The sequence below is a fragment of the Artibeus jamaicensis genome, unplaced genomic scaffold, assembly GCF_021234435.1.
Source record: "Artibeus jamaicensis isolate MK-2021 breed Jamaican fruit bat unplaced genomic scaffold, CSHL_Jam_final contig_525, whole genome shotgun sequence".
NCBI classification, from domain to species: domain Eukaryota; kingdom Metazoa; phylum Chordata; class Mammalia; order Chiroptera; family Phyllostomidae; genus Artibeus; species Artibeus jamaicensis.
In genome coordinates, this window is record NW_026521874.1 from 17177620 (window position 1) to 17205464 (window position 27845).

General features: G+C 46.9%; 2 protein-coding genes across 3 annotated transcripts in view; both read left to right on the plus strand.

Moving 5' to 3' along the window:
- RNF185 (ring finger protein 185) overlaps positions 1–22831 on the plus strand; it is a 35651-nt gene extending 12820 nt beyond the window's left edge. Inside the window, exons 2-8 of one of the 2 annotated variants that reach the window (XM_037166804.2) lie at positions 438–496; positions 7854–8077; positions 10869–10887; positions 12783–12895; positions 14562–14616; positions 18284–18401; positions 20343–22831. In XM_037166804.2, the coding sequence (XP_037022699.1) occupies positions 7902–8077; positions 10869–10887; positions 12783–12895; positions 14562–14616; positions 18284–18401; positions 20343–20440 (579 nt within the window). In that variant the 5' untranslated portion in view covers positions 438–496; positions 7854–7901 and the 3' untranslated portion in view covers positions 20441–22831. The remainder of the gene's footprint in view (positions 1–437; positions 497–7853; positions 8078–10868; positions 10888–12782; positions 12896–14561; positions 14617–18283; positions 18402–20342) is intronic. The other variant, XM_037166803.2, reaches the window with a different exon arrangement.
- Positions 22832–27517: 4686 nt separating this feature from the next.
- The window catches only part of LIMK2 (LIM domain kinase 2), a 54290-nt gene continuing 53962 nt past the window's right edge, over positions 27518–27845 (plus strand). The window contains exon 1 of the mRNA XM_037166799.2: positions 27518–27677. Within this exon, the coding sequence (XP_037022694.1) occupies positions 27662–27677 (16 nt within the window). The 5' untranslated portion in view covers positions 27518–27661. The remainder of the gene's footprint in view (positions 27678–27845) is intronic.

Sequence of the window (27845 nt, forward strand, 5' to 3'; positions counted from 1 at the left end):
GTTGTTGTACGGGTGCTCAATGGACAGTCTCCAGGGAAGGCTGCTCATGTCTCCCATGCTGCTCAGGTGTGGTGAGTTTCCTGTGCTTGAGGGTAGGGAGGAGTTGAGCACAGGAGGCTCCAGGGATGGGTGAGCAGGTGGCCTGGGAGTTGACCAAGACTAGTCATGCATGCCTGCACCCACTCAGCAAATATTTGAGTGCCTTCCAGGATGAGACTACAGCCTAGGTAGAGACCATGTGGTCAGTCTACTAAGAATTAGAATGAGAGTGATGTGTGTGAGCTGGCTAGAGTTGGAATGTGCAGGCCTGTTCCAGTGCCTGGCATGATGCAAGGCTGCTGCTCCCTGCAAACTCTGAGCTGACTTGTTACTGTCCCCTTGCCATTCCCACCTGATACCTACCTTAACCCTGACTGTCCCCTTATGCCCATTTGTAGGAGTACACACCATGAAGAGCTTTGTTGGGTCCAGGGAGTGGAGAGGGCAGTGGATCAGGGTAAGTGGCATGTATGTGCATCTCCCCAGCAGCAACAGCCCCCTCTTACCTTGGCGGGCGCTGCAAGTTACTGTGTTATCTCACTGGGCCACTTAGCAGCCCTGACACCCTCCCTTCTCAGGTGAGAAAAACTGTTGAAGCTGCGAAGGTACCTATCCTGAGTCACGTGCCAATCAGTGGTGGAGTAAGGACTTGAAGTCAGAGCTTTTCAGGATGGGGGAAAGCTGGAACACTGGAACAATTTTTCCTCTTCTTTTTTTTTTTTAACTTTATTTATTTTTATAGGAGAAGGAAGGGAGAGAAACATTGATGCAATCAGTTGCCTCTCCACACTCTGACCAGGACTAAACCTTCAACCTAGGCATGTGCCCTGAGTGGGAATTAAAACTGTGAGTTTTCACTTGGCTCCATGACGTCCAACCAACCAAGCCACATTGGTCAGGCGTTTTTTCTTTTACCCTCACCTGAGAACATCCTTTCACTGCTTTTAGAGAGAGAGCGAGGAGAGAGGGAGACCAAACCACACCGGCCAGGGCACATTGGGGACATTTTTTTAATGTACTCTTTTGTTCGATTTCAAAATTAATACACATAAAAATGTCAGTTTTGTAAATGGGGAGCTACTACAAAGTATAAGTCACTACCTCTAAACCCCCACCAATACCAAGATAATTGCTATTAACAGTTCGGTATGTTCTTCTACATTTTTACAGACATTTACTAATATTTACATTCATTATTGTAACAAATAAAATATACATACATTTTATAGTTTCCTTTTTTAAAAAACATTACGGTAACTTTCCACTCTACCCAGAGAGGGGCCCTTACCGTGTTGTGCTTGGTTCCCGTGTAACTTAAAGGGAAACTTGCGTGATGCCTGGAGCCCTTGATGTCTGAGATCCTGAAGAGGTTGGAGAGGAAGAGCAGGCCACTGCTGAAAAGCTGTGACCAAGGAGGGACTTCAGGGCGGACACTCCAGCTCCCGAGTTCACTGCTGCTCAGCCCAAAGTCGCTGACTGGTCCGACGTTGTTGACACAGGTGCCCTCTGTGCCTGTTCAGCAGTTTCCTACTGAAGTCTGGTCTGCAGCCCCCACTGCGCAGGCCACGGAGTGGGTAGCAACAAGCACTGAGTGATCTTAAGCTGGTCTTCCCCAAACTCTTAATAGAAATAAGACCGATGGGAAATAAACAGTTTTGAAAAAAAAGTTACCGTAAAAGTAATACCTACTTGTCATAAAATATTAAAATAGGATAAGAATATAAAATTCAAAGTGCCTAGCCCTTATAACCCCAGAAATAATTGGTAGTTTAATGTGTGCCTTGCAGACTTTTCTTTGCATGTCCGTATGTGTATGCCCATTAATATACTTTGTTTTTACCCATTCATACTCATACTACTGCAGCCTGACCTTTTTAAAAATACCTTTCATTAAATAAATTTACATGCACATACAAAAATAAACTAATACAGTGAATTCCCATTCACCATCCAGCTCCAACAACCATCAGCTTTCTAGTTCTTATTTCATTTTTTTTACATGAGAAACATTTTATTTTATTTTATTTATTTATTTTTTAAAATTTTATTTATTTATCTTCAGAGGGGAAGGGAAGGAGAGAGCGAGAGAAACATCAATGTATGGTTGCCTTTCATGTGTCCCCTGCTGGGAACTGGCCTGCAGGGAACCTGCCTGCAACCCAGGCATGTGCCCTGACTGGGAATCGAACCGCAATTGTCTGGTTCGCAGGCCCGCGCTCAATCCACTGAGCTACACCAGCCAGGGCTTAGAAACATTTTATTTTTTATTTTTTAAACATTTTTTTATTGACTATGCCATTACAGTTGTTCTATTCCCCCCTCCTTTCCCCTCCACCCTGCACACCCCTCCCCTACCATTCCCCCCACTTTAGTTCATGAACATGTGTCTCAAGTTCTTTAGGTTCTGTATTTCCCCTACTATTCTTACCCTCCCCCTGTTACCAAACAAGAGGTCCGAGGGAGGGGCAATACGATATTCGGCCCACCTAGGGATGCCGAAAACTGCTATACAACAGGGGCCCCTCCTAAAAACAAAATACTAATATCTACTGGGCTCTTCTGTCCGCCGCCAATTGGAAAGACATCTCTCAATGCCAGAGATTTGTGAAAAGGAAACAAAATGTTTATTTAATGTTACTCAGGCCTAATGCCTCCACTAAAATATCAAAGTCCTTTAGGTTGTACACCTACACCCACACAGCGCTCCCTTCTCCCACTGTCCCAACTCCGGGTACCGTAAATCAGGAAAAAAGCACACGTCTGTGTTGCAGGTCGCTGGCACCGTCAGCTGTGTCGCTGTGCAGGATCTCGAGTTAATCCAAAGTACTGTGGTACCCTCTCATGGTCCACTGGCAAGAGTCCTTTGTACCCAGTTCCAGTCAAAGACTCTCTTGCTTTTCAGGCCCCGCGGCCAAAGGGGGCACCCAAAGCCACGTGGGCCTCTTCTACCAAAGCTGCAGGGGTCCGCACTCCACCAAAAGTATGTAGCTTTCTTCTTCACCTGGCTGCAGGGATCTCCATTCTGGCAAAGCTGTGTGGTTTTCCCTTTCACCTGGGAAAGAGGGGGTCCAGTCCGCACCCCGCCAAAACCACGTGGCTCCCTCTTTCACCTCACCAAGAGGGGGTCCTCACTCTGCTGAAACCGCGTGGCTCTCTCTCACCTGGGCAGTTATCGCCTCATGTCCCGGAGCCCATCTTTTCCGAGCTCTCACACAGGCCTTCTCACTCAGGAGTGCAGCCCCTAGTTTTCCTGAGTCCCCGCTACTCCCTTCTCCCTGGCTCCAAACTTGGCCACTGCTATTTAACATATCTATGAAACCAGTTAAAGGTTATATATATGTTAAATAACCATTCTAGAGGTTAGCTCCAAAACTGTTGCTATGCAAAACAGCTCTCAATGGCCTGGCTCCATTTGTTTCTTCCCCCTGGGGGGAGGTGTGAGGACATCTTATATGTCTCTCCAATATTCCTACACACTTTGAATTCTGGACACTATTCCAAATCTTTTTTTGGGGGGCCCCCCTGGCTGCACCCTGTATCACCCCCATCTATTTTCTATCTACTGTCTGTGCTACTTATTTTCTGTACTTTCTCCCCCCTTCTCCTTCTCCCACTCCCCTGTTGCTAATCCTCCACGTGATCTTCATTTCTATGGTTCTGCTCCTGATCTAGCTGTCCAGTTACTTTGCTTTTGTTTTAGGTGTGGTTGTTGATAACTGTGAGTTTGCTGTCCTTTCACTGTTCATCTTTTTTTTTATCTTTTTTTTCTTAGGTAAGTCCCTTTAACATTTCATATAATAAGGGCTTGGTGATGATGAACTCCTTGAATTTGATCTTATCTGAGAAGCACTTTATCTGTCTTAACATTCTAAATGAAAACTTTGCTGGATAGAGCAATTTTGGTTGTAGGTCTTTGGTTTTCATGACTTGGAATACCTCTTTCCAGCCCCTTCTTGCCTGTAAGGTCTCTTTTGAGAAATCAGCCGACAGTCTGATGGGAACTCCTTTGTAGGTGACAGTCCCCTTAGTTCTTGCTGCTTCTAGTATTCTCTCCTTCATTTTAATCTTGACTAATGTAATGATGATGTGCCTTGGTGTGTTCCTTCTTGGGTCCAACTTCTTTGGGACTCTCTGAGCTTCCTGGATTTCCTGGAAGTCTATTTCCTTTGCCAGATTGGGGAAATTCTCCTTTATTATTTGTTCAAATAAGTTTTCCAGTTGTTCTCTTCCTCTTCCCCTTCTGGTACCCCTATAATTCGAATGTTGGAACGTTTAAAGATGTCCTGGAGGTTCCTAAGCCTCTCCTTATTTTTTTTGAATTCTTGTTTCTTCATTCTTTTCTGTTTGGTCATTTTTTCCTTCCTTCTGGTCTACTCCCTTGATTTGAGTCCCAGTTTCCTTTCCATTACTGTTGGTTTCCTGTGCATTTCCATTAATTTCAATTAGTTTAGCTTTCATATGTTTCTCTAATTTGTGGCTATAATCAACCAGTTCTGTGAGCATCCTGATCACCAGTGTTTTGAATTGTGCATTTGAAAGTTTGGCTATTTCTTCATCACTTAGATTTATCGGCTTTGGGGTTCTGAGTTGTTCTTGAGCCATTTTTGGTCTGTTCGTGCCCGTTAAGTATGAGGAGCAGGAACCTTAGTTGTTTACCAGGGCAGGGCCACTCAGGTCACTGGTTTGTGATGCTATATGTGGGGGCGGGGTCAGAGAGGGTGCAGTGGCGGTCCTCTCCGTTCACCAGTCCGTCCCCCCACCCCGGCCTGTTTATCCGAGCGGAAAGGTGCGAGCCCTCCGCCCTGTGCCTTAAGGTCTCAATGCTTGCCTCTTCACTGTTTTATCTGCACACAAATGCTCCACCGACTGCAGACAGCCAGCTGTGCCTCTTCCCTGTGTCCGCCCGTAGCTAGCCCGCACGGGTACCTGGGATCACCGCACCTGGGATCTGCACCCTCGGCTGCTTGCGCACCACCCGGTTGGGGATCTTTTTTGCCAACCCGCTCTGCTGCTGGCTTCACTCCTCTTACCGATTTAGCTGAGCATTTCGTTGTCTTTGGACTCCGTATTATCGATTTTCTGTGTGGTTTGGTTGTGTTTATTGTTGTTAAAACTTTATTTTTAGATTTGGTTGTGCGCGGACGCAAGGTGTTTCCACCTACGCCTCCATCTTGGCGGAAGTCCTCATTTTTTTCTATTTTCACTTTTCTCCTGGAGTATTTTAAAGATTCTATTTATTTATTTTTAGAGAGAGGGGAAAGGATGGAGGAAGAGAGGGAGAGAAACATCAATGTGTGCTTGCCTCTTGCATGCCCCCCATGGGGGATCTGGCCCGCAGCCCAGGCATGTGCCCTGGCTGGGAACCGCAGCCCAGGCATGTGCCCTGACTGCAAGCCCTTTGGTTTGCAGGCTGGCACTCAGTCAGTCCACTGAGCCACACCAGCCGGGGCACTCCTGGAATATTCTAAAGCAAATCCCAAACATCATATCATTCCTTCGTTAAGTGTTTCTAGAAGTTGAGAATTTTTCAAAAACATTATCATACTCAATATTTACAATTCTTAATATCAAATAATACTCAGGTTAAATCTAATTTTTATCAGTCATCTCACAACTGTCTTTTTGCAGTTGGTTTGGTTTGGTTCCAGTGAGACTCCCACACTGCCAGTGGTCAGTATGTCTCAAGTTTCAGTCTGTAACCTCACATCCCTCCCATGCTGTTTATTTTCTGGAGGACTTTGGTTATTTGTCCTGTAAAAAGTCCCCCATTCTGGATTTGCTGACTGAATCTTCCTGGAGTTGACACATACATCTGTCTGTGCCCCATTTTTCTGTAAATGGGTAAATTCATTTAGAGACTTGATAAGAGTCCGTGTTTTATTTCTAAGACAAGAGTGCGTCATTGTTGGAGCCCTGTATGTCCAGTTGCATCACGTCAGGAGGCTGTCGTTAAGGTTGATCCGTGAACCTGACTTTGTCTTTCTCATCTGTACACCCATAACCCTTCATTTTAAATGTTTGGTTTTTTTTAGAGAAATATATGTATATAATATGTTAATTATAGCTCAATAAAAATAATTTAAAAAATTTTTTAAAGAGAAAGAAATACTTAAATGATTGTGTGCAGACACCTGCAATAAAGCATCAATTGAAAACATAAAAGAAAAAAGAAAAACACATGCGTCCAGTACTTGAACTAGAATGGCAAGGAAAGGCAATCAAGTGGTCCTCACAAGCAGGCCTCCTTCTATGTATGGAAAGGAGGAAGCTTGGGATATGGGGAACTTCTTGGAGCCAAGGCCAGCAAGGCCCTGATGCTGCCGGCAGCCAACTAGCTGCCCTTCTGGGACATTATGTAAAATGATGTAACTGAGTGAAAAAGTGGCCGGGAGTCGGTTTCCTCTCCCTGCTCCAGTCACTGAGCTGCTGTCATGGTGAGGGAAACTCGTGAGTCCAGCGTTCTGAGTCGGTGGTGCATAGGAAGGCTTCTCGGCCCGAGGGGACTGTGGATTTTTGGTCCTCGCCTCCTCGTACTTGGAAGCCAGAATCGGGGTGGTCGTGTAGTGCTCCAGTCTTGTTGCGGAACCATCTGCTTTGGAGAGGTGGGTAAGATGACCCTCAGTGGCACCTTTCGAGGCCATGTAGTCCAGTGCCTCAGTTTGCAGAAAACTGTGGCCCAGAGAGAAGAAGGGAGGTTCCCAAAACCACCTGTTGACTGGAACCAGCATCCAAACCTTCGGCTTTCTGTGCCAGCCAGCTAGCATTTTCTGCTTGGAGTTTCTGAGGTGGTGAGGGATCAGGTTCTTCACAGATTCTTAATCTGCACCGAGAATTTCCGAGTATCCTTTAGGGTTGGTCTTATCCTCCCGGTTCAACTCCTAGCAGGTTCTTTGATTTGGAGGAGGTAGCAAACAGCGGTCTCTTGCTTCCAGCGTTTGGGGGCCAGCTGGTCCGTTGTAGCACAGTCGTGTGAGTGCAGATGGGGTGCAGTGAGTCCCAGTCTCAGCTCCACCTTAGTCACCTCCCTGAGACATCTGGAGCCGCCGTTTCCTAAAGAGATTGGACCAGTTTTGCCCAAAGGTTGGTATAAGTGTGCCAAATGGTTTCAGGTAGTATGAGGATAAGAGAGTTTCCTTCATTATATTTATATTTGTTTTTCACTTTTGGTAAGTCATACTGGTTTTCCATTTTCAGCAGTGTCATAAGCCTCCTTTTTAAAGGTGTTGAGGCTAAAAAGCTGACAAATTCAGACAACATAAGGCAGGTGGTATTCTAACCTGGCAGAAGGGAGTGCAGAGATCGCATTGTAGAAGACATTGAACCAGGCAGCATTTGTGGTCCTTCCTAGCTTCCTAATCTTTCAAAGTTGACACGGTTGTCTTTATGTTCTGGCATATACCAGTCACAAACATTCTGGCCTGAGCAGATTCACCTGCCAGTATAGAGGCTATCAAAAGTTAGGGCACAGCCTGTGAACATTCCTTTGATTGAGTGTGTATTTATCACCTGGGGTGGTTGTCCTGGGAGAATGTGAAGACAGTGAGACCCAGTTTCTATGGGGAGTCATCTGGAGGCTGCTCTGTGTTGGTGCAGTTTGTACATTTGTGGTAAATTCTGGGCTGTGTTCTGGAAGTTCCTAAGTCATTGCTGTCTGGGTAGTGCCCCATGGCCGTCATCCTCGCAGCTCCTGGGAAGTCTGCTCAGGGGTTCAGTCATAATCTGAACATCTGGAGCTGAGAAAAATGGGGGTATTGACATGGAGGCCAGGGGAATGAGCTGCAGAAATGGGCAGTCAAGGGCTCTCTGCCTTTTAGGATTTTCCTGGGGAGAATCTTCACTCAAGAGTTTGCTGACAGCCAAGGATGGCAAGCAAGGGGCCCTCGGCCTCTGCGTCCCCTGAGAACTCCAGCGCCGGGGGACCCAGCGGCAGCAGCAATGGTGCTGGCGAAAGCGGAGGGCAGGACAGCACCTTCGAGTGCAACATCTGCCTGGACACAGCCAAGGATGCCGTCATCAGCCTCTGCGGCCACCTCTTCTGGTCAGTACTCCTGCCACCACCCCAGAGGACAAACTGCCAAGCTTGGAAAGCTTGTAGCCCTGGACAGCCCTGGAGAAGGTTTCCTACACAGTTTGGGTCCTGATACACTCAGACCCAAAGGCAGTGGCTTGGGTTCTCCTTCCAGCTCTATTACTGATGAGCCGAGTGACTTAGGGGCAAATCCTGTCCCAAACCTTGGGCTTTGTATTCTCCTCCCTAAAGTAATAACACGATTTGTGAGCACTTCCTGCGTACTACTTGCTGCACTAGCAGAGAGGCAGTATGGTGGTTCCAAGTGAGGACTGTGGAGCCAGACTGTCTTGCTGTGGATCCTGACTCTGCCACTTTCCTACCGGGTGACGTTGAGCAAGGCACTGACACTCTGCCTCATTTTATAAGATTATTTGTGAGCATTACATCACTTGAAATATGTAAAAGGCACATGGCACATGGTAAAATATTATGTGTTAGCTATGATGCTAATATTGTTACCGTATTTTATGTAGTATACTGGAATGAAGTGGCAGATTCAGTGGCCAGTCCAGCCTCGATGGTTGCAGAACCACCTCTTAGCTCTGAGAACCTGGATGAATGTTGAGCTCTTCCCCCACCCCCCTTGGTTTTGAGTTGGACCTTGAAGGGTGAATTGGAGTATTATAAAGGTGAGAATGCCAGGTAAGACAAAGAGAGTATCACCCTAAGACAGGCAATTTCTAGGGACAGGCATTGCCTTGTTGAATTCATCTGAGACCCTAAGGCCAGTCTGTAAGCACTGTGTGTGGGTGCCGTGGACTGAGGAGTGTTCGAATAGCTAAGGGAGGGTTTGGCCAGATTATCAAACCTGGATTTAACTGAGTAGGACATAGAGCTACTGGATGTTTTTGAGCAGGGAAGTGGTGTGAAGAAAGGATCATTTAAGCAATATTTAAGGGAATTAAATTTTCCACAGTGAAATGATTACTTAATTGATGAGTGAATAGAGTGAGGTAGAGATTTTTGTTCTGGAGTCTTTCCCTAATCATTAAGTTTTATGCAGAAACTGTTGTCATCAACCCTCTCCTAGAATTTGGTGATGCTCCAGTCTTGTGATGAGGGTATCATAAAAGCAAGACTTGAAATGAGTGACAAAATTAAGAATCAAGTCAGGGTATCAGTGGAAAGAACACCGACTTTAAAATGAAGCAGATGCTTCTGGTTGGAATGCCTGTCTCTGTGCCTCGGTTTTCTTAGCTGTAAAATAGAGATACTTGCACTTTCTCAAAGGTTAGTTTGACCATCCAGTGCCATTAACAGATGCAAAGCTATTCAGCCACAGACCGACACACAGTAGTTGCTTTGTGAATGGGAGTAGCCATCATCGTTGTAATCCTTGATTTTCCCCCAGAAAAAGTTATCTCCACTTCTGCCCCACAGCCTTTGAGGGAGGTTGCCAGTGGAGATCTTCCATGATTTGGGGTGCCCCTGGCTTAGTGTGGAATGGAGTTGCAAGGTTAATGCTGGAGTCAGATGTCAGGTGTCTATTTTGTCCAGGGAGATTGCGTATCTGGATTGTGGGGCTAAACTGTGGTCCAGGAATTGGGGAAGGAATTATCCTCTGAGTCTGCTCAGCCAGAGGAGGTCTGTTATTTGAGGGACAGAATCCACGTCCACATTTTCCACTGTCCTGGCATGTGTTAGGTCTGCAGTTGATATTTATTACTTGAATGAATGAATCGAAAGGGAAAAAGTTAAAGATATGGGGTTAGAGTGACTTTTCCTTCAATTCTGTAAATGTCATTTTTTTGTACCCACTGCTGGGTGATAGGAAGGACAGTGAACTGGAAGCCAGGGAACTCAATTTCAGTCCTGCTGCTGTAGGCGGTTGTTGCATGTTTCTGAGCTTGGTTTTCTCATTTGAAAAATGAGAGATTGGGTAGCAACCTGTGTAGTGTTGGAGCAGCCTCACTGGGCTGCAGGTAGCCCCTTCTGCTGAGCAGCAGCCTCCCATTCTTCTTGTTACTTAAAGATGTTTTTAACAGTGGACCTGAACTTTGTAGGTACTTGCTGCCCGCTGAGTCCTCTAGTCTAAGGATAGCCTGAAGATCTTGTTAACTGGATCTAGAGTTACACGTGCCTTTTGAGACTGAGGAGGCTACGAAGCCACTGAAATTGAGTCCAGAACATTAACGTGTGTGTATGTGTGCGTGGATGAGAGCATGAGAATGTCCCCATGAGTTTTTCTGCCAGAGGGTCTTTAGCTTTTACTTACTGGATTCCTTTAGAAGCCAAAACCCCCAGAGTTAGCCTCGTAGAGAAGTTAGGTGGCATGGTCTGGTGCGTGGGGGTCTTCACAAATAGGGGGCCCCAGTGGTGGAGATTGGTGTCTTGACTCCATTGTTTCATTTTTCCTGTGTTTTTAAGCACAGTCTGGTTTTTTTTTTTTTTTAGATTTTATGTATTTATTTTTAGAGAGAGGGGGAGGAAGGAAAACATTTGTGAGAGAGAAGCATTGATCAATTGCCTCTCTCGTATGCACCCTGACTGGGGACTGAACCTGCAACCCTGGCATGTGCCCTGACTGGGAATCTGGTGATTCCCAGGGCTGTAGCCCAGTCTTTTCTCATTTTTGACACCAGCGATCCCCTGGTGGACCAGCGGGGTGGCAGTGCTCCACAGTCCCATCCAGCTTTCCCATGCTTCCCATCTGTCTGCCCCCGCCTCGGTGTTTCTGCTAATGAAAGCTTTTTTTTTTTTCCTTTTTCCCCTTTCTCTTTTTCTCCTTGATGCCTGGTTGCTCTGGGGACTCTGACAGTTGGCCGTGTTTACATCAGGTAAGATGCATTTCATTTTACTTTGTCTTTCATCAGCTGTGGTTGCACAAGACACCCCTCGTCTCAGGAGACTACCGTCAGAAACTGCAATCTCCCCTGCTTGTGGGCTCATTTGCTTGCCTCTCCCCCAACCCCCATCACTTACCCACCCACTGACAGGCATTTGATGAAACAAGGGGTCAGTGTGGTACACAGGATGGTCCTGACTCTGCTACCGGTGGCCTTTGTACCCTTCTCAAGGCCATTCCCTCTCTGGGTCTCAGTCCCTCATTTGTCGATTGGGCTGGATTTGATCGTATGCTAGTTTTTCATTTTTGAGATTGTGCCTCTAGAAAGTACCTCCTGTCATATCAACAGTTCCCCCTACCTTTGAAAACGTTAGGAAGGAGGAAACTTTTTGGGTCTCAACAGAGGGCTTTTGTGAGAGGAAAAAAGTCTGTTGTCCCAGCATTAGATTATGATGAAACCAGTTAGTAAATATTCACCAAGACCCAGGTGCCTGCGTGGTGAGACAGACCAGGGCTGGCGGTCACAACTGGCTGTGAGTAGTCACTCCGAGCTGGCTGTCTCCGTGGTTGTTGGCAGCAGAGCCCCACAGTAGTAGGTGGCTTGGGCATGTGCGGAGAGGACGGAAGTTCCAGACCGCTGGAGCCTCAGAATCTGGGGGGGGAGAAAGTGGGGAAAGTGAGAGGGGTTCCTGCTGAGTTCGGGGCTGTGCATTCTGATCCCAGGGGAACCTGGCGAAACATGTCTGCCATAAGTTTATGAAGAGCACAATATACATAAGTTTTGAGGCTTTCGACAATAAGATAAAGGAAATAAGATATAAAATCATTGAACTACCTTCTCCTTGGCACTGAAGTCCTAGATTCACACATCTATAATGCCCTTTATATCATTAGCTCTAAAATGATAATGTATATTCTAAGATAAATGTTGAGAATGTACATATGAAATTACTTAATGTCTACAGGAACACTACAGGTAACATGTTTCCATCTTTTTATTTTGTTTTTAAGGAAAGTAAATAGGTGCACTCCTGAGCCTCTCTCATCTCCCTCATCCCCCACCAGGCTCGTGCCTTTGCCCTCCCCCTCCGGGGCTCCAGGGGCCCTTCTTTTGTTTCCTGAGTCTGTGCAGCCCAGCTGGCTCACTTCTTCTATTTTTGTTAACTTTCTAAATAAACTTTCTCTTATAATTTGAAAAAAAAGAAAGTTAAAAAAAAAAACCCAAAATGTTTGTAATGTAACCAGCGAAAGGGCCTGGGAAATCCAAAACAGGATTCTGGTGTTCTTCATAGTGAAAGAAATAGCTGAATGCAAAAATCAGTGAAAACACATTAAAAAAGCCACTAAGCAAATTTAGATAATGAGCAGAATGTACCCTTTAGCACATAGTAGTAAATCTCCAGAAAATGACCAGATTATATCTAGATGCTGCTGTGTAGAATTCAGAGTTGCTGAGGAAATGCCGTAGAAATGAGAAGTCACAGAAATACTTAACTGCCAGGGTGTTACGTTGGGCCCCTCGGGGTGGAGATACGAGTTTTGTTACACCTGCACCTGCAGCCTAAACTGAGGCTGTGTCTGTCAGACACCTTGACACAGCTCCAGGCTTACAGTTTCTTCCTGCTGTGTTGCTGCCTGTTCTCTCCTAGAGAGAAGAAAGCATGAAGAAGCTTGCTTAATTACAATGGTATTTAAAGGCCATTTCGGTTTCACCACGACTAAATATTTATTGAGTGGCAGGAGCAGGAATCAAAGTCAGGTTCTTTGAGGTGTTCCCTGTTGGTGCTGGTGTTTCCAGTTTGAGGCCTCTGGTCTGTGTTGTTCTAGCTCTGACAGTGCTCTATGGTGGGCTTGCACCACTAATGCCTTTTTCTCTCCTGCTTGCAGTGGTTGGAGACCAGACCTAACAGACAGGTGTGTCCAGTTTGCAAAGCCGGGATCAGCCGAGACAAAGTCATCCCGCTCTATGGCAGGGGCAGCACTGGGCAGCAGGACCCCAGGTGAGGCCTTGGGGCACCTCGCACACCCACTCTTCCCCTTTGGACATGAATTCACTTCATTCCGCACCAGCTCACCTCACCTTTTACTCCGCACTTGCGGATCCTCGGTTCTGAGGCAGTTGTGATCCAGATGGAAGTGAGCCAGGAGGGGAAGAGAGCCAGGCTGCCTGCCACTTGCTGAGCTGTAATGCAGATGCCCGCAGAGTATCTGCCAGGGCAGGCAGTGTGCTCGGTGCACAACACAGCACAATCGCAAGTGTACAAAGTGCTGTAAAGGAGCAGCCTGCAAAGCAGGGTGTCCAGCAGGAGTCTGCAGGGAAGTGGGTTGCTGTAGCAGTGCTTTCATAATGGGGGCGGGGTACAGGGGGCTAGGAGTCTTACAGAGTGGAGATTTCTGGGAATGGAGGTACGGGTAGGTCTGACATTCTCCAGACACAAGTACTGAGAGCCCTTTGTGATGTGGTGCGTGTGCAAGTATGCACACGCCCACACCTGAACTCCCACCCGCCCCAGCATGCCCTGTGCCCAGATGCATTGGACTTCTCTTAAAGGTTCTCACCTTTTCACATCCATGAGCCTTTGTATTTAGATCTTTGTTTTTTAAGATTTTATTTATTTGTTTGTTTGTTTATTTTGGGGGAGAGGGAAAGACAAGGAGAAAGAGGAGTGTGTGAATGTGTGAAACATCAGTCAGCTGCCTGTCTGCTGCCTCTTGCATGCCCCCCCCCCCCCCGGGGACCTGGCCTGCAACCCAGGCATGTGCCCTGACTGGGAATCAAACTAGTGACCCTTTGGTTCACAGGCCTGCGCTCAATCCACCGAGCCACACCAGCCAGGGCAGCCTTTGTATTTGTTTTTCCTTTGCCTCTTCTTCCCCCTCTGCCAGTTCTGTTCAACCCTCCTCCTCCTCAAACTTCTGCCCATCTTTAATGAGTAGCCCTGAAGTTACCTCCTCCTTGAAATGGCCCTTGTTTTCCACATTAGCTGCTCTCACCCATGCTCCCGCCCCATTTAGTTTGCACCTCTGTTAAAGAAGCCCCTTACCATGCTGTATTGGGTTTGGTTGTAGTCCCCTTTAAACCATGGACACACCTCAAGAGTAGGGTTTGTCCTCAGTCTTAGTATTGGTAACCTACCTTGCGCTTGATGGCTAACAAGTACTCAGTCCAGTATTTGTGGAACACGTGGTGGAAGAGGCTAGGACCCAGACGTAAAAAGCATAGTGTAAAGTATTTGTTCAAGAGTAGTGGGAGGAAAAGCTGAAGTAAATAGAGGCAGATCAGAGAGACCGTGAATCTCAGTCTTCTCTGCTGACAGACTACCCTGTGTTTCAGTTTGGATTTGGGGCTTTTTATTTGCATGTAAATAAAAATGTCCCAATATCACATGGTCCAGGGACAGGTGTCTGGCTGGCATTCTTCACCCATCTGGCTCAGGCTCTCTGAGAGGAGTAGGCTGAGTGCAGTCTGCTGAGAATCTTATAAACAAGCTGATTTTCTCCTTAATTTTCCATAGGTAGGTAAAAACAATTGCAAGTAGAATAAAGAGTTATTCAGTATTTGGTTTATTTTGGCATAGGTCCGTTCATGCACTAGGCAGGAAAAGGGGCATGACCCTGGCGAAGAACTCAGAGCAGTTCAAAACATTTTCACTGTTTCCGTTTCAGAGAGAAGACGCCTCCCCGTCCTCAAGGTCAGAGGCCAGAGCCGGAGAACAGAGGGGTGAGGAAAACTCTAGGAGAAGCTTCTTGTAATGAGCCCATAGCCTTAGAAGTGTCTCTCTTGACCCTGTACTTTTTCTTTCTTGATTATAAAGGTAAAGGAAAACTTGGAAAATACAGAAAGGAAAGGGAGGGAAACCACTTATAATCACACCTTCCAGAGATAATCATGGGAAATATTTTGGTCTATTTTCTTTTTCTGTAATTATGTATACATACAAGTTTTATAGATCTTTTTATGTCTGTATTTTTTATTTGTAGATGTGCATGTTTTTTAAAAATATTTGCCTCCTGTTTTGTAACCCCCTTTTAAAATTTACTCTATATTAAGTGCCTTCTGTGTGTGGAGCATCATTCTAGGCATGGATAACACATCCGTGAACATAGCAAAGATCTTGCCCTTGCAGAGTGTACATTCCTGCGGGGGCACTTTCAGTGACAAAGCTTCTGATTTTACACGTCAGTAATACTTTATGTGGAGTGTCCCCATGCTGGGACTTCACATAGTTTATTTAATCTATTGTTGGACATGCAGCGGTTTCCTTTTTTTCCCCCTATTTTAAAAATACTCTGATGAACTTACAGATTTTTGAGCAGGTTCATGATTATTTTACTAGGATAAATTCTTAGAGGTAGAATTATTGGCTCAAAAATTTTGCACATTTAAATCAGGCGTTAGTCTTTTTTTTAAATTTTTTATCAAGATATTTTTTAAAAAAATTTTAAGTAAAATATTTATCCACACTGCCAGAATCCTACAAGTATATTTTCATTTTTCCATCTGTATGCTGTGTATGTGTGTGTATATATCTTATGTAGTTGTCATCATTCTCTTCCCTGCTTTAAATTTTAATTTTGACAGTATTTTCCATGGTGTTCTGTAGTGTCCTCTTTATTATTATTATTATTATTTAAGATTTTATTTATATTTAGAGAGAGGGGAGGGGATGGAGAAAGAGGGAGAGAAGCATCTGTGTGTGAGAGAAACATCCATCGGTTGCCTCTTGCACGTCCCCCAACTGAGGACTTGGCCCGCAACCCGGGTTTGTGCCCTGACTGGGATCGAACCCGTGCCCTTTGGTGTAGGAGACGATGCTCCAACCAACTGAGCCTCCTGGCCAGGGCACTTTTTATTGTTTTTTAAAGGTACTGTTTATTCCATTGAATATTGGTGCATTTTAATTTAGGTTTTCACATTGAAGAACCTTTTAGTTTCTTCCAGATTTTGTCACAGTGGCCATCTTGGCACTTTTTTTTTTCCTATTTGAATTATGGCATTTTCTTAGGATTCCCAGGGATGGATTATTGAGTCAGGGGGTCTCTTCTCCAGATTACCCTCAATAGTAACAGCAACAAACACTTGTTGAATGATTATTATATGCAAACAATTATATGTAAAGGGCTTTATATGCACAATCTCATTTACGTTTCACATCAATCCGTTTAACAGAAGAACAAAGCGAGGCCCCATAGATGACTTGTCCGGGGTCTCACAGATAAGGGCTGAAATCCAGGGGGGCTGCTATGGAAGTGCCTGTCCTTGACCACCGGGCAACATCACTGTAACCTTCGCAGGCTCTGCTTCCCAACAGAGTATTAGCTGCTGACCCAGGAATCGGAGGCCCTGGCCCTGGTTAACTGCCATGGACACCTCCAGCATTTACAAGCACCTGCAGCCACCAGTGACACTTTCTGCCTCTGCCACCCTAGGAAAATAAACCCAAACGTGAGGATTTGCGGGACTGTACAGATGGTGTTAGAGAGGGTCCAGGAGTTAGCCCTGGGGAGTGCACTGAATGAGGCGGTGGTTCCTGATGAAGCAGTCAGTGCCTGTCTTGGCAAGGCAGCCTCGGTTCTAGGAGCTTCGGGCTCTCACCCATCCTAGGTCTAAATAGGAAACATTTTTGCACTGAGATGGAAACTGGTTGTTTTCCTTCCATGTGGGTTTCCCTCTTGTTAAATTGACTACTAAGCTTTATAGGTAGTGACACCTAGCAAGAAGTTTGGGACTGGGTATGCCAGGCTGCTCAGTACGGGACAGGGAGCAGTCACTTTCACGATCTGTGAAAGACTCACAAATGAAAGTGCTTTGTGGAGAGAGTTTGGCCCGCTCGTTTTTCTTCTTTTTGTTTTTGGGTTTTGTTTTTTTTTGTAATCATTTGTCCTAAAGATCTACCCGGGGATGCAGGAAAGGAGAGAATTTTTTTATTGTACAACATGCATAGTCATTAACGGCGTGGGCTTTCTGGTCATACTGACTTAGCTTTAGCTCTGAGCTTGTTACTACCTTCAAGTTATTTCACCTCTCCGAGCCTCAGTTTGGTCACTTGTAAAATGTGGGTGATGCTACTGTAAGAATTCAGTGCGATTTATGTCTCCTAGTGCTTAACATGCTGCCCGGCACAGAGGTAGCACTTAGAAAATGGGAGTTACCTATTCACAGTGTTGTGAGTCCTCTTGAATCTTGCCGTGTGGAAGGTGATGCTGTGTAGGACCTGCAGGGGCAGAGCTCAGGCTGGCCCACCGAGCAGCCGACAGTGGCTGTTAGAGGGCGGGGCTGTGAAATGGACGGTGGACACAGAGACCGTGGCTTCCTGTCAGGTGTTCCTGTAAGGTGTGAATTTCTTACAACAAGCATATATTACTTTTATATCTGAATATTGGAACTTCTCTAACTTACCAGAAAATTTGAACTTCTTGATATGAATAGAAGATTTTCAGAGAAGACACATATCCATATCTTGTCCACATACTGTCATGGACCTGTGACCTCGGCGCCCAGTCAGGTGCATGACTGCTTCATCAGGAACCACCACCTCATTCAGTGCACTCCCCAGGGCTAACTCCTGGACCCTCTCTAACACCATCTGTACAGTCCCGCAAATCCTCACGTTTGGGTTTATTTTCCTAGGGTGGCAGAGGCAGAAAGTGTCACTGGTGGCTGCAGGTGCTTGTAAATGCTGGAGGTGTCCATGGCAGTTAACCAGGGCCAGGGCTTCCGATTCCTGGGTCAGCAGCTAATACTCTGTTGGGAAGCAGAGCCTGCGAAGGTTACAGTGATGTTGCCCGGTGGTCAAGGACAGGCACTTCCATAGCAGCCCCCCTGGATTTCAGCCCTTGTCTGTGAGACCCCTGACAGTGCGGTTGCAGCTTTCCTGTGTTGCTGCGCGTCACCGTAATGGTCCTTTGAGAACACGTATCAAGACTTTTACCATGACCTCCATCGTGTTGCTGTTACCGATCATGTGTAGCTTGCACTGATGTTCCCTTGTAATTGGGTGTAAGAGTTGTCACCGATTTTGCTGTTGTAAAGCATGTGAAAGATCTCACTGGCTAGCATGGGACTCTGGGAAGGAACCTGGAGCTGCAAGTGCACTGACTTGCTGCAGCAGAGTGTTTTACTTCGGGTCAGAGCCCGTTCTTTCTGGGATTCAGATCTCCTTAGCTGGGACTCCTTGTAGACGAGAGGGGCAGAGGGGCCGCCAGGATTCAGGAGAAGTATCATGTGGTCTGCCTTGGGGTTTAGATAGGAGGAAAAGATGTCCCCCCTCGGAAACAGGTGGCAGAGGACAGGGAGGAGAGGTGGGTGCTGCAGGTAACTTGACATGTTTAAAAGGTTCAGGGAAAAGCTGCTTGTTCCGCTTCTTAATTGCATTTCTTTTACACAGGGATTTCAAGGGTTTGGATTTGGAGATGGTGGCTTTCAGATGTCTTTCGGAATTGGGGCATTTCCCTTTGGGATATTTGCCACAGCATTTAACATAAACGATGGGCGGCCTCCTCCAGGTGAGACCTCATTTCCTTGGTAATTCTACTTGAAGGCTTCTCAGTATGCGGCAGTGTATAGGGTACAGATAATTGTTACTACATGGATAATTAGCTTTTTCAAAATGTGCTGAACTCGCTCCAGATTACTGGGAGTCATACTGATGATACTGCATGCTTGCCAAGTATTAGGCATGTTCAGAGTGCTTTCTGTTACAGACTCGGGGTCCTTGTGATAAGCCTGTGGGACAGATATGTGATTAGCTCTGTTTTACAAATTAGAAAATACTCAGGAATGTCTCCCAAGACATATCCCATGCACATAAAATGGAAAGGTATAAACCTTTTTGCAGCTGAAGAAAAGCCAGGTCCTGCACATGTACCATGCCCCCAACCTTCACTTTGATCTTTAGGGGCCAGAACAAGCAAGGTGACCCACAAGGAGTCAGGGCCTCTCTGTTCTCTGGCATCTCTGTCCAGTTTCCCTTGGGACACACATGGGGCTGGTCCCAAACCCCAGCCCTTTGGGAACTCTGTGTACGTCTGCCACCTGCTGCTACCATTCTATCTCCAGTGAGCTTGAGACTTGCCGGTGTAGAGCAGGGCAGCAAGGTGGGTGCCCTCCTCCGTCACAATCAGACACCTGGGTCAGGATCCTTACCATGGAACCTGCAGAGCTGCTGAGATCAGCTGAGCTCTGCTTGCAGTGCCTGGAGCCCCGTGTGTGCTAGGCACAGCAGGCACCAGTGCCTAGTTCCTCAGTGCAGTCTAGAAACTTATGCTCTAGGGACAGTAACCCACACCTTGGGCCGTCCCATCGTCCCCTGCCCCCACCCTGGTGCTTGGCACATAGCAGGCAATCGACAAGTCTCTGTTGACTGGTTGTCTGCATGAATCCCTAAGAGTACCTACTTGGGGAATAGTACAGCACCAAGAGATCTTGAGAATACCCTTTCTTACCCCACCTACCTCAAAGGTTTCTCCTCTGTTCATATGTTTTCTATGAGGAAGGAGATCCCAAAGGGCGGGAAGACCTGATAGCTTGCTTCCTTCCAACCTGGTCCAAGGTTCACCTTGGGTTCCCCAGGTGAATGTAGTTCCACAGCCAGGCTGGACTCTGGATCTCTTTACCCTCCTGCCACAATCAGACAGTTTTCTCTTGTCATGTTTGGTATAGCTTGCCCATCAGGGTATAGAGTCTCGTAACTCTCCTTCCCCAATAGGCAGGACAGTGAGCTCTGCATAGCAGCTTTCCTCGAAGCAGAGAGGAGGGAGACCCAGTTTCTCAGCCCACTTCTGCCCCTAGTTTGCTGTGCGATGAGAGAAATGGGTCATCTCTCTCGCCCGTCTGGGCTCCAGCTCTCTCCTCTGGATCAGGCAGGCGCTCCAGGAAGTACTCTCTGAGATCCCTCCCAGTTCAACAGTGTCAGAATCTATAGACTCTGTGACTCAGGAGGTGGTGCTTCAGTTTCTTCCTTTTTAAAAAAACTTAAATCGAATTTATTGGGGGTGACATTGGTTAATGAACTTAACAGATTTCAGGTATACAGTTGTATACTGCATCATACCACATTGTGTGTTCACCACCAACTTTTCTTTCTTCTTACAGAAAATGGGACTAGTACCCACCAAGCGATAATGTGTGTGCAAAACACTTAGCACACAGGAGATGCTTAACAAACAGTAGCTTTTCTTTCATTATTCCCTCTAAGAGTTCCCTGTCTTTCTTGCACCAATAGGCCAAACCCCTTAGGAGACGACGTCCTCATTGTTATATTATTTCGCATGTTTTCATAATTCCAGTTCTGTTTTGCATGATGTCATTTGAAATTTGGAAATCTTTTTAGTGTGCAGGATTTAGTGTGAGGAGTGGAAGGCTGATGCTTCTTGGCTCTATGCCATGTGGGTAGTGTGCACGGCTGCAGTGTTCTGACACTTGTCTTCTCTCTCCTGTCTCTCTAGCTGTCCCCGGAACACCCCAGTACGTGGACGAGCAGTTCCTGTCACGTCTCTTCCTCTTTGTGGCCCTGGTGATCATGTTCTGGCTCCTAATTGCCTAATGTGGGGCTCCCCATCCATGGCAGGGCCTCTGTACTGGTGACACACCACCTCCACTCTTGATGTTTGGCTTCCTGGATAATCCTGACCCAGGAATCAGAGGGGTCAGTAACACATCAAGGAATTTTGCTTCTCCATCAGAGCTTTGGGACTCAGTACCAGTTGTCAAGAACACTGGAGTATGGCCACTGCCATAAACACTCTGCTATAATCTCAGGCCTTGGCGTTGAGTCGTCTCTCATGGGATACGCCATGAAACCCTATTCCAGCCAGCTCAGCGCTCCTGACTCTGCACAGGGAAGAGGCAGAAGAGAGAAACTGTCAGTACAGTTTCACCCAAGTTTAATGTAAGAACAAAGGGATGAACCAAATGTTACTTACGGAAGCTTTCTTTCATCTCCTTTAAATACCCCTTGGTAAGTGGCCTCCGAAGTCAGTTGGGGTCCTCATACAGAGAGAGTCCCCTTCCAGATCCCACTGCCGCTCTGTCCTGTTTCCTCCTCCCTCTCCTCTCCCTCTTCCTTCTTCTCCTCCTCCTCCTGAGCAGAGATGCAAAAAATTATAATTGCAGCAGCTGAAGCTAGAATCATATCATGAATTCACCAGAGACCCAGTGATCTTTTTTTGGCTCTGGGCCATACTCAGTGTCTTTGGCCCCAGAGAGTGGCTTGAATGACCTCCTTGTTTTCTGGTAGATAATCCCAGGAGACATGGCTTCACCCACAGATTTCCCATCAGCTTTCCCCCCAAAACTACACACATGTGCCTCTCTGCTAGAGAGCACACAGCCTAGACTACTGCTGTGCATCAGTGAAGACCTGCAGTTGGGACGCCAGTGGGACTCAGCTCTGATGCAGGGACAACCGCACAGGCAGCCTTGTCCCCAAGGCCGCAGAGGTTGCACGTTGCAGGCAGATCTGCCTGCCCAAAGGAACCTGGGGCTTTGTCAAGTCAGTCCAGCTGCATGTTGAAGATCAGCCTCCTCAGAAGCAAAGTTATCCTTAATGAAGAGGCAGGGAAGAGGGAAGACCTCCATTTTGGTATGGCTTGATGGACTTCCCCAAGAACTCCTTGCATTACGTGCTAAAACCAGGGAAGCATGCCACTCCAGAGCAGGCGACCCCTGATGATTTGTTAAAATGAGGCAACGGGCCTGGGGGCCCTCAGTACGGTGATATCATGTGGTCTTTGGAAATGAGGCCTGGGGGGCCTCAGCATGGTGATATCACGCGGCCCTTGATTTGTTTTTTGACTTCACAAGATTCTTCCTCCAAATCTGATTGAGGGAGTGTGGTGCCAGGCAGGAGGATAGTTCACTAGATAGAATGATTCTTGCTCTGCCTGTCTTTCTCTTCCTAGAAAGCTAGTCCGTTCCAGGAGACCCTAAGGGTGGGAGGAGATGGTCTTCCTCTGGAGCCTGGGTCACATCCCTGGTGCACAGTTTCTGGCTTACCTCCAGCAATAGCCAAAAAATCGTAGAAAGCCCCACCTGGTGTTTTTCCCCAGATATGGCTCTGCATAGCATGTGGAAACCAAGACCTTACCCAAGATGAGAGAAGCCCTTCACCCCTCTCCACAGCCCTTATCCATCCCCCTCTGTACCTGTCAATGCCAGAGTTCAGTGTTAAAAGACAATATAAGTATTGAATAGGTGGTTCGTTTGCTGATACATTTGGTAAGAATAAGCCACCACCTCTACAGTGATAGATTTTAAACATCTTGGGGGCACCCACTCAAGAGGGCTTTTTTTTTTTTTTATCACCTGGAAATCCTGAAAGTGGGAGGTGCCCTGGATTTTCTCAGCTGGAGAAGACTTGGGGAGTAGGGGCAGATCCCTCAGTGAAGTGGCTCCACCTAGTGGTGAGGGAGAGGACTTCAGTCAAATGGGCCCACCAGAAGAAACAGGTTTCCAGAAGAAAGGTTAGAGAAGGGATATGGGTGGGAAGATGAATCACTTGGACTCTTTATTGAAATGGAGTGAGCCCAGGAAAGCTCTGCCAGCAAAGATATTCCAGGAACCTGTTAGCAAACCCATGTTGGCTACATGCCCTTTGATTTTGAACCTTATAGGTCCCCACTCACCCTCCATCAGGAGCTGGGGCAGGAAAGCTGACTTGGGACTGCTGGCCCAGCCCTGGTAGGGAACCCCCCCTTTCCACCACCCATCATCAGGCTCACTACCTTGCCCCATTGCCAAGGCAGTTTTTCTTTTGTGTGTTTTTCTATGTTCTTAAACCCCCCCCCCGCCCCCGCTCCTGCCACCTTTGTGGATCAGGACCAGGTCTGAACCACAGAAAGAAAATGACACCATATACAGTGGCACACCTTGACCAGTCACTAATTTTCACTGTTGTGAAAGTGATTTGATTTAGAATTAAATGGTTTTACATTACTGTGGGCTGTGGACTTTGTCTGTGTCACGGGTCAGGGGTATGGCTGGGGAGCAGTCACACTGATCTGGCCTCTGGGAAGCACCCGAGCATCCTTGGGAATGTCGTACTGAAGATGAAAGCTTTCCAGCACCATCAATAATGAGAAATGAGAAGTGTCGCTGGAGACCTGGCCTCATACACAGCCCTGCCCAGGGTGTGACCTGTCTGACGGTAGCAGCAGTCCTGACACGTATGTGCAAGCTGCCACGACGGACCTTAGCTGGCGGCCCAGCAGAGAGCCTTGAGGACAATTACAGGCTATTCGCTGTCAGCATTTCTCCGCCTGTTTTGCGACAGGGCAGGTGGCAGGTGGCCTGCCCTGACACTCCGCAGAAGCTCCCCAGGAGCGGAGTGCGAAATGGAAGGTGGTAAGGTTACAACTCCAGCCCAGCCTCAGGCCCCCCGGCGCACCAGAACTACATACAGGTCATCCTTCTGGATGGGGCTCTTTTCTCCCTCTTACATGCTGACCCAATAGTTACCGGATTGATTAGCGCCAAGATATAGAAGGAAATGCAAAAGTGAGAGAACTCCAGAAACTCAAACCAAATAAAAAACAGGATTTTTGTTTCCAATGGAGAAAACAACATACACAGAAGGTAGAATAGGACAGTCAAGCTTCCACGGACCAGTCGCCCAGCCCCAGGAACCAGGAACTTCAGTCCAGTCCTGTTTCATTCCCACCTTCACACTTCCCCCTCTCCCTTACCTGGACTGTTTTGAGGCAAATTCTAGTCATATGTCATCTATTATTTCAATATATGTATCTCAATAAGGATTTTTTAAAACAACCAAAATACCACTTTATATACCTTTAAAAATAAGAATTCCTTAAGGTCATCAATCATTGTTCAAATTTTCCTAATTGTCTTAACTACTTTTTATGTAGTTTATTTAAATTGACATCCAAATCAGGTCCATACATTGCTGTTAGATGTCCCAAGTCTGTCATTACATCCACATGTTCCTCTTCCATCTCTTCTTTCCCTGGCAGTTTATCTGTTATAAAACGCAAGTTCATTTGTCCTGTCCAGTTCCCCACAGCCTCAGTTTTGCTATTTACATCACCGGTGTTAACAGGCTCCTCTTGTATTTCTTGAACATTTGTTGTTACATCTAGAGACTTGGCCAGATTCAGGCTTGATTTTCTTTTTTTCTAAGACTGTGTCATAAGTGGTAGTGTACAAGCAGGGTTGGGGGGCCCCCAAAAAACAGAATCATCTTCTGGAGAGCAGGCCCCTTGTAGCACAGGTTTTCCCTGCTAGGGGAGTGTTCTAGAAACCCATCTGTATCAGTGTGCCAGCCGGCTTTGTGAGAGGCTGTGTTTGGCTTCAGTGAATTCTTTTTTTAAGACAACACGTTTGCCCATTTCACGATGGGTGATTTATTTACAGGTACAACTGCCTGCATCGTGCTGAGTTTTCAGGAGTTTTTGACCAAAAACGGCATGGTCCCCATACCCCACCTTCCTATTCACCCAATCTCACCCCAAGCAACCTCTTTTTTGTTTCCCTGGGTGAAAAAGTCCTCAGGGAAATGTTTTGCCAATGTGGAGATGTGGAAGAGGCGAGACAAAAAAACGGCAGAAGCACTAAAAGGCATCAAACTCAACCAGTTCAAAAACTATTTTGAGCCCTGGCTGTTGTAGCTCAGTGGATTGAGCACGGGCTTGTGAACCAGACAATCGCAGTTCGATTCCCAGTCGGGGCACATACCTGGGTTGCAGGCCAGTTCTCAGCAGGGGACGCACGAAGGCAACCATACACTGATGTTTCTCTCCCTCTCTCCTTCCCTTCCCCTCTAAAGATAAATAAATGAAATCTTTAAAAAAAAAACCAAACCTATTTTGAGCAGTGGAGAAAAAGTCTCATAGTGCATCAAATGGAGAGCACTTTGAAGGTGACTGAAGTTTAACATGTGAAAAATACACAATTTTTTAATAAATAAATTCCAGAGTTTTTTGTCCTTCCCCCCACCCCCACCCCCTGCCATATACTTCTTACTGCATCATATCAGGAAGCACATAATGTCTGGTAGTCCCTCTTTGTGATATTAGTTCCTCTTTACTGATAGTCCTCCTTACTGATCATTGTCTAAGAGAGCATGCATTACTGTCCAATAGAACTTTCTGCCACGATGGAGATGTGCCCTGTCTGCACTGTCCAACACAGTAACCACTAGCCACATGCAGCTTTCTGGCCCATGAAATGTGACTAGTGGTCTGAGGAACTGAATATTTAGTTCTATTTTACTTTAAACAGGCACATGTGGCCAGTGGCTATCATACTTGTGCAGATTTAGATGAATTCATAGGAGCCGCAAAATGATATGATTGAAAATAACACTGTGTTAAGAGTTTAGAAGCAAGACCACTTTTGGGCAGAATGGGGCAACAAAAGTACGGAGAATATGGGGATGCCCGTAGTTATAGGAATGGTAGAGGGGTAACAACAGGGCAGGATGTGTTCAGAAGAAGAGCTGAGTCCTGAGTGAAGGGAGCAGGGAGAGAAGCCACAGAGTGAGATGCGGTTACCTCATGGGGGCCTGGTTTGCCTTTATTTTGTAGGCAACAAATAGGGGAGCGGTTGAAGGTTTTTGAGCAGAGATGTGGCAGATACAATTTTGGAAGATTAGTCTATTTTAGGTGGGATGATTCAGGGAGGGGAGAGACTAGAGACCTAACACTGGCTCAGTTGGAAGCAAGTGGAAGGGACACTGGGAAGACTGGTGAGGGACCAGTAGACTGGTTTTCTCAGGATGGCAGAGCCTGAACCTTAAGGTGGTTTTCAGGATCTGGGTTCTCATCATTATAGGCCCAGAATGTTGATTGTGAGTGAGCAGGATTTGGCCTCAAGGACTGACCAAGCCATTGTCAGGTAATCAAACTGGACAGGTAGCTCGGGTGCCTCCGCCTTTTCTGCCCTCCAGAAGCTGCCTTTGTGTTCACAAGTGATTTTGGAAGGGTCTTTGGGTCCATACTGAAAAGACATATCATTTCTACAGACTTATGCTCTTCCTTTACATTTAAACTTGCATTTCTCAAGAGTTATCTGAACTTCTCTAGAGGGAACTTGGGGTGCCTGGTTTCCCCCCACTGCTGCTGATAAAGACCATGAGGTTGCAGGTGGCAAGGAAGTGAAATGAGAGAGTCAAGAGACACAAGAGCCAGACCTGGGTGCCTTGCTGGGAGGTAGAGGGAGAAGGGTCTTGATTCCAAAGCTGACAGTGTCTGAGTGTCAGGGAAAATACAATGTAACCCCTCTCCATGTGCAAGGAGAATAAAATCCCCACCCCCTTTTTGCTAGTCATAGGTAGCCTGGCAGAAGAGGTCCCTGGATCCTTCTCATTTTAACTCAATACACAATGTTGTGTTCATTACAATCATAGCAGAAATTTCCTCTGCTCCGAGGAAATTGTAAAGCTGACTTCCAAGGGGGGGTTCCCAGGAATTACCAGAAATCATCGCTTCCCCAGTACCTCAGCACTTCCTGCAGGCACAGGACATCGGGAGCCACCTGCCACACGCAGGGGAGAAAAATCTGACCTGCATCCGGTTTGGACTACATGGGCAGCACAGGAAGAAGGAGAATTGTGCTCCCCTTAACTTACTTGAGTACTAGGACCAGAGACGGCTGGGTTGAACTTTGTCCTTGATAGAGGCATCATGATCCGTTTCCTTGGGCCCCCTCTCTGTCCATTCTGAGTCATTTGGACACTTTTCCCATGACCTAAATCTAATCTGAGGAAATGACAGTTGCCAAAAACTCAACATAAGAGAATCAGATGAGAGGAACCTCAGGGACCAGATGACATGGCCAACCCTTTGTCACACAGAGAACCCCATTCCCCTCTCAAGCCCAGTGAATGGAAGCGGTTCTCAAGGTCCCTTAAATCAGCTAGCAGCTGTTCTAGTTCCCTGTCCAGTGATCTATCCTCCATAAAGAAGAGCCTGCAGGGAAAATCCAGTCCACAGGTGTGTTTCCTTTGGACTACATGGTATTTTTAGAATTTTTTAATGTTCCCAACATTTTTTAAAAGTGGGAAATTTCGCCCAAATATCTAGCTTTTTGGCTTATCTTGAAAAATTAGAAGGTCTGGTGTACTGGGTTCATTATGTACCTATTTGGTCTGGCTAAGGATCTGACCTTGGAATGGTGGTTGCACATACCATCTTTGACCTAGAGATTGCCTCCTGTGTGTCTGCTTATCCATAGTGGCGCAGAGAAGTGGCGTCTCTGAGCTGGAAGCTTGTGAGAAAAGTCCACCCTTAATCTTCCTCCCCCAAAGCTACTTTGTAGGGTAGACCTTGTTTCTCCATGCTCACATTCTTGATTCTATTCTACTGGAAAGAGATTTTGAAAGTCAGGAGACCTGGGTCGCCATCCCAGCTTAGCTCCTAAAGAGCTGTGCCGTTTTGAAGAAGTTGAATTAGTCCTCTCTGGTCCTCAGCTGTCCCCATCTGTAAAATGGGCTGAGGGTCCTCAGTGTTGAGGGCACCCGCCTGCGTAGCATCATCCTTATCAACTCTGGCACACACTAGGGGGCGCCAGGGCTGCCTCAGAGTCTGAGCCAAGGGGGCGGGGCCTGTCCCGGGGCGTGGTGTCGTGGGGCGGGGCACCAGCGGGCGGGCCCTGGTGCCAGGTGCGGTTTGGTCCTCCCCGGGAGCCGTAGGCAGTGCATCCTGCTCCCGCCGGGGGCTGAAGTCCTCCGGCTCCTGAGGCGGCTGCGGGAGTTGCGAGTTGCTGCTACGCCGCACGTCTCTTCCTCCCCATTTCCGCGCCCCTAAGGACCATGGCCGCGCAGGCGGGTAAGGGAAGGGCCGCGGCATCCTGTCCGCCGTCATCTAGGAAGCCGGACCCCAGGGCGCCTGAGGGGAGCCGGCGGCTTCTCGGGGCGGTCCGGGCTCCTTAGAAGAAATTGAGGCGTGAGCACAGCGCTCCCAGAGACTCGGAGACTGTAGGACTCCGGGATTTGG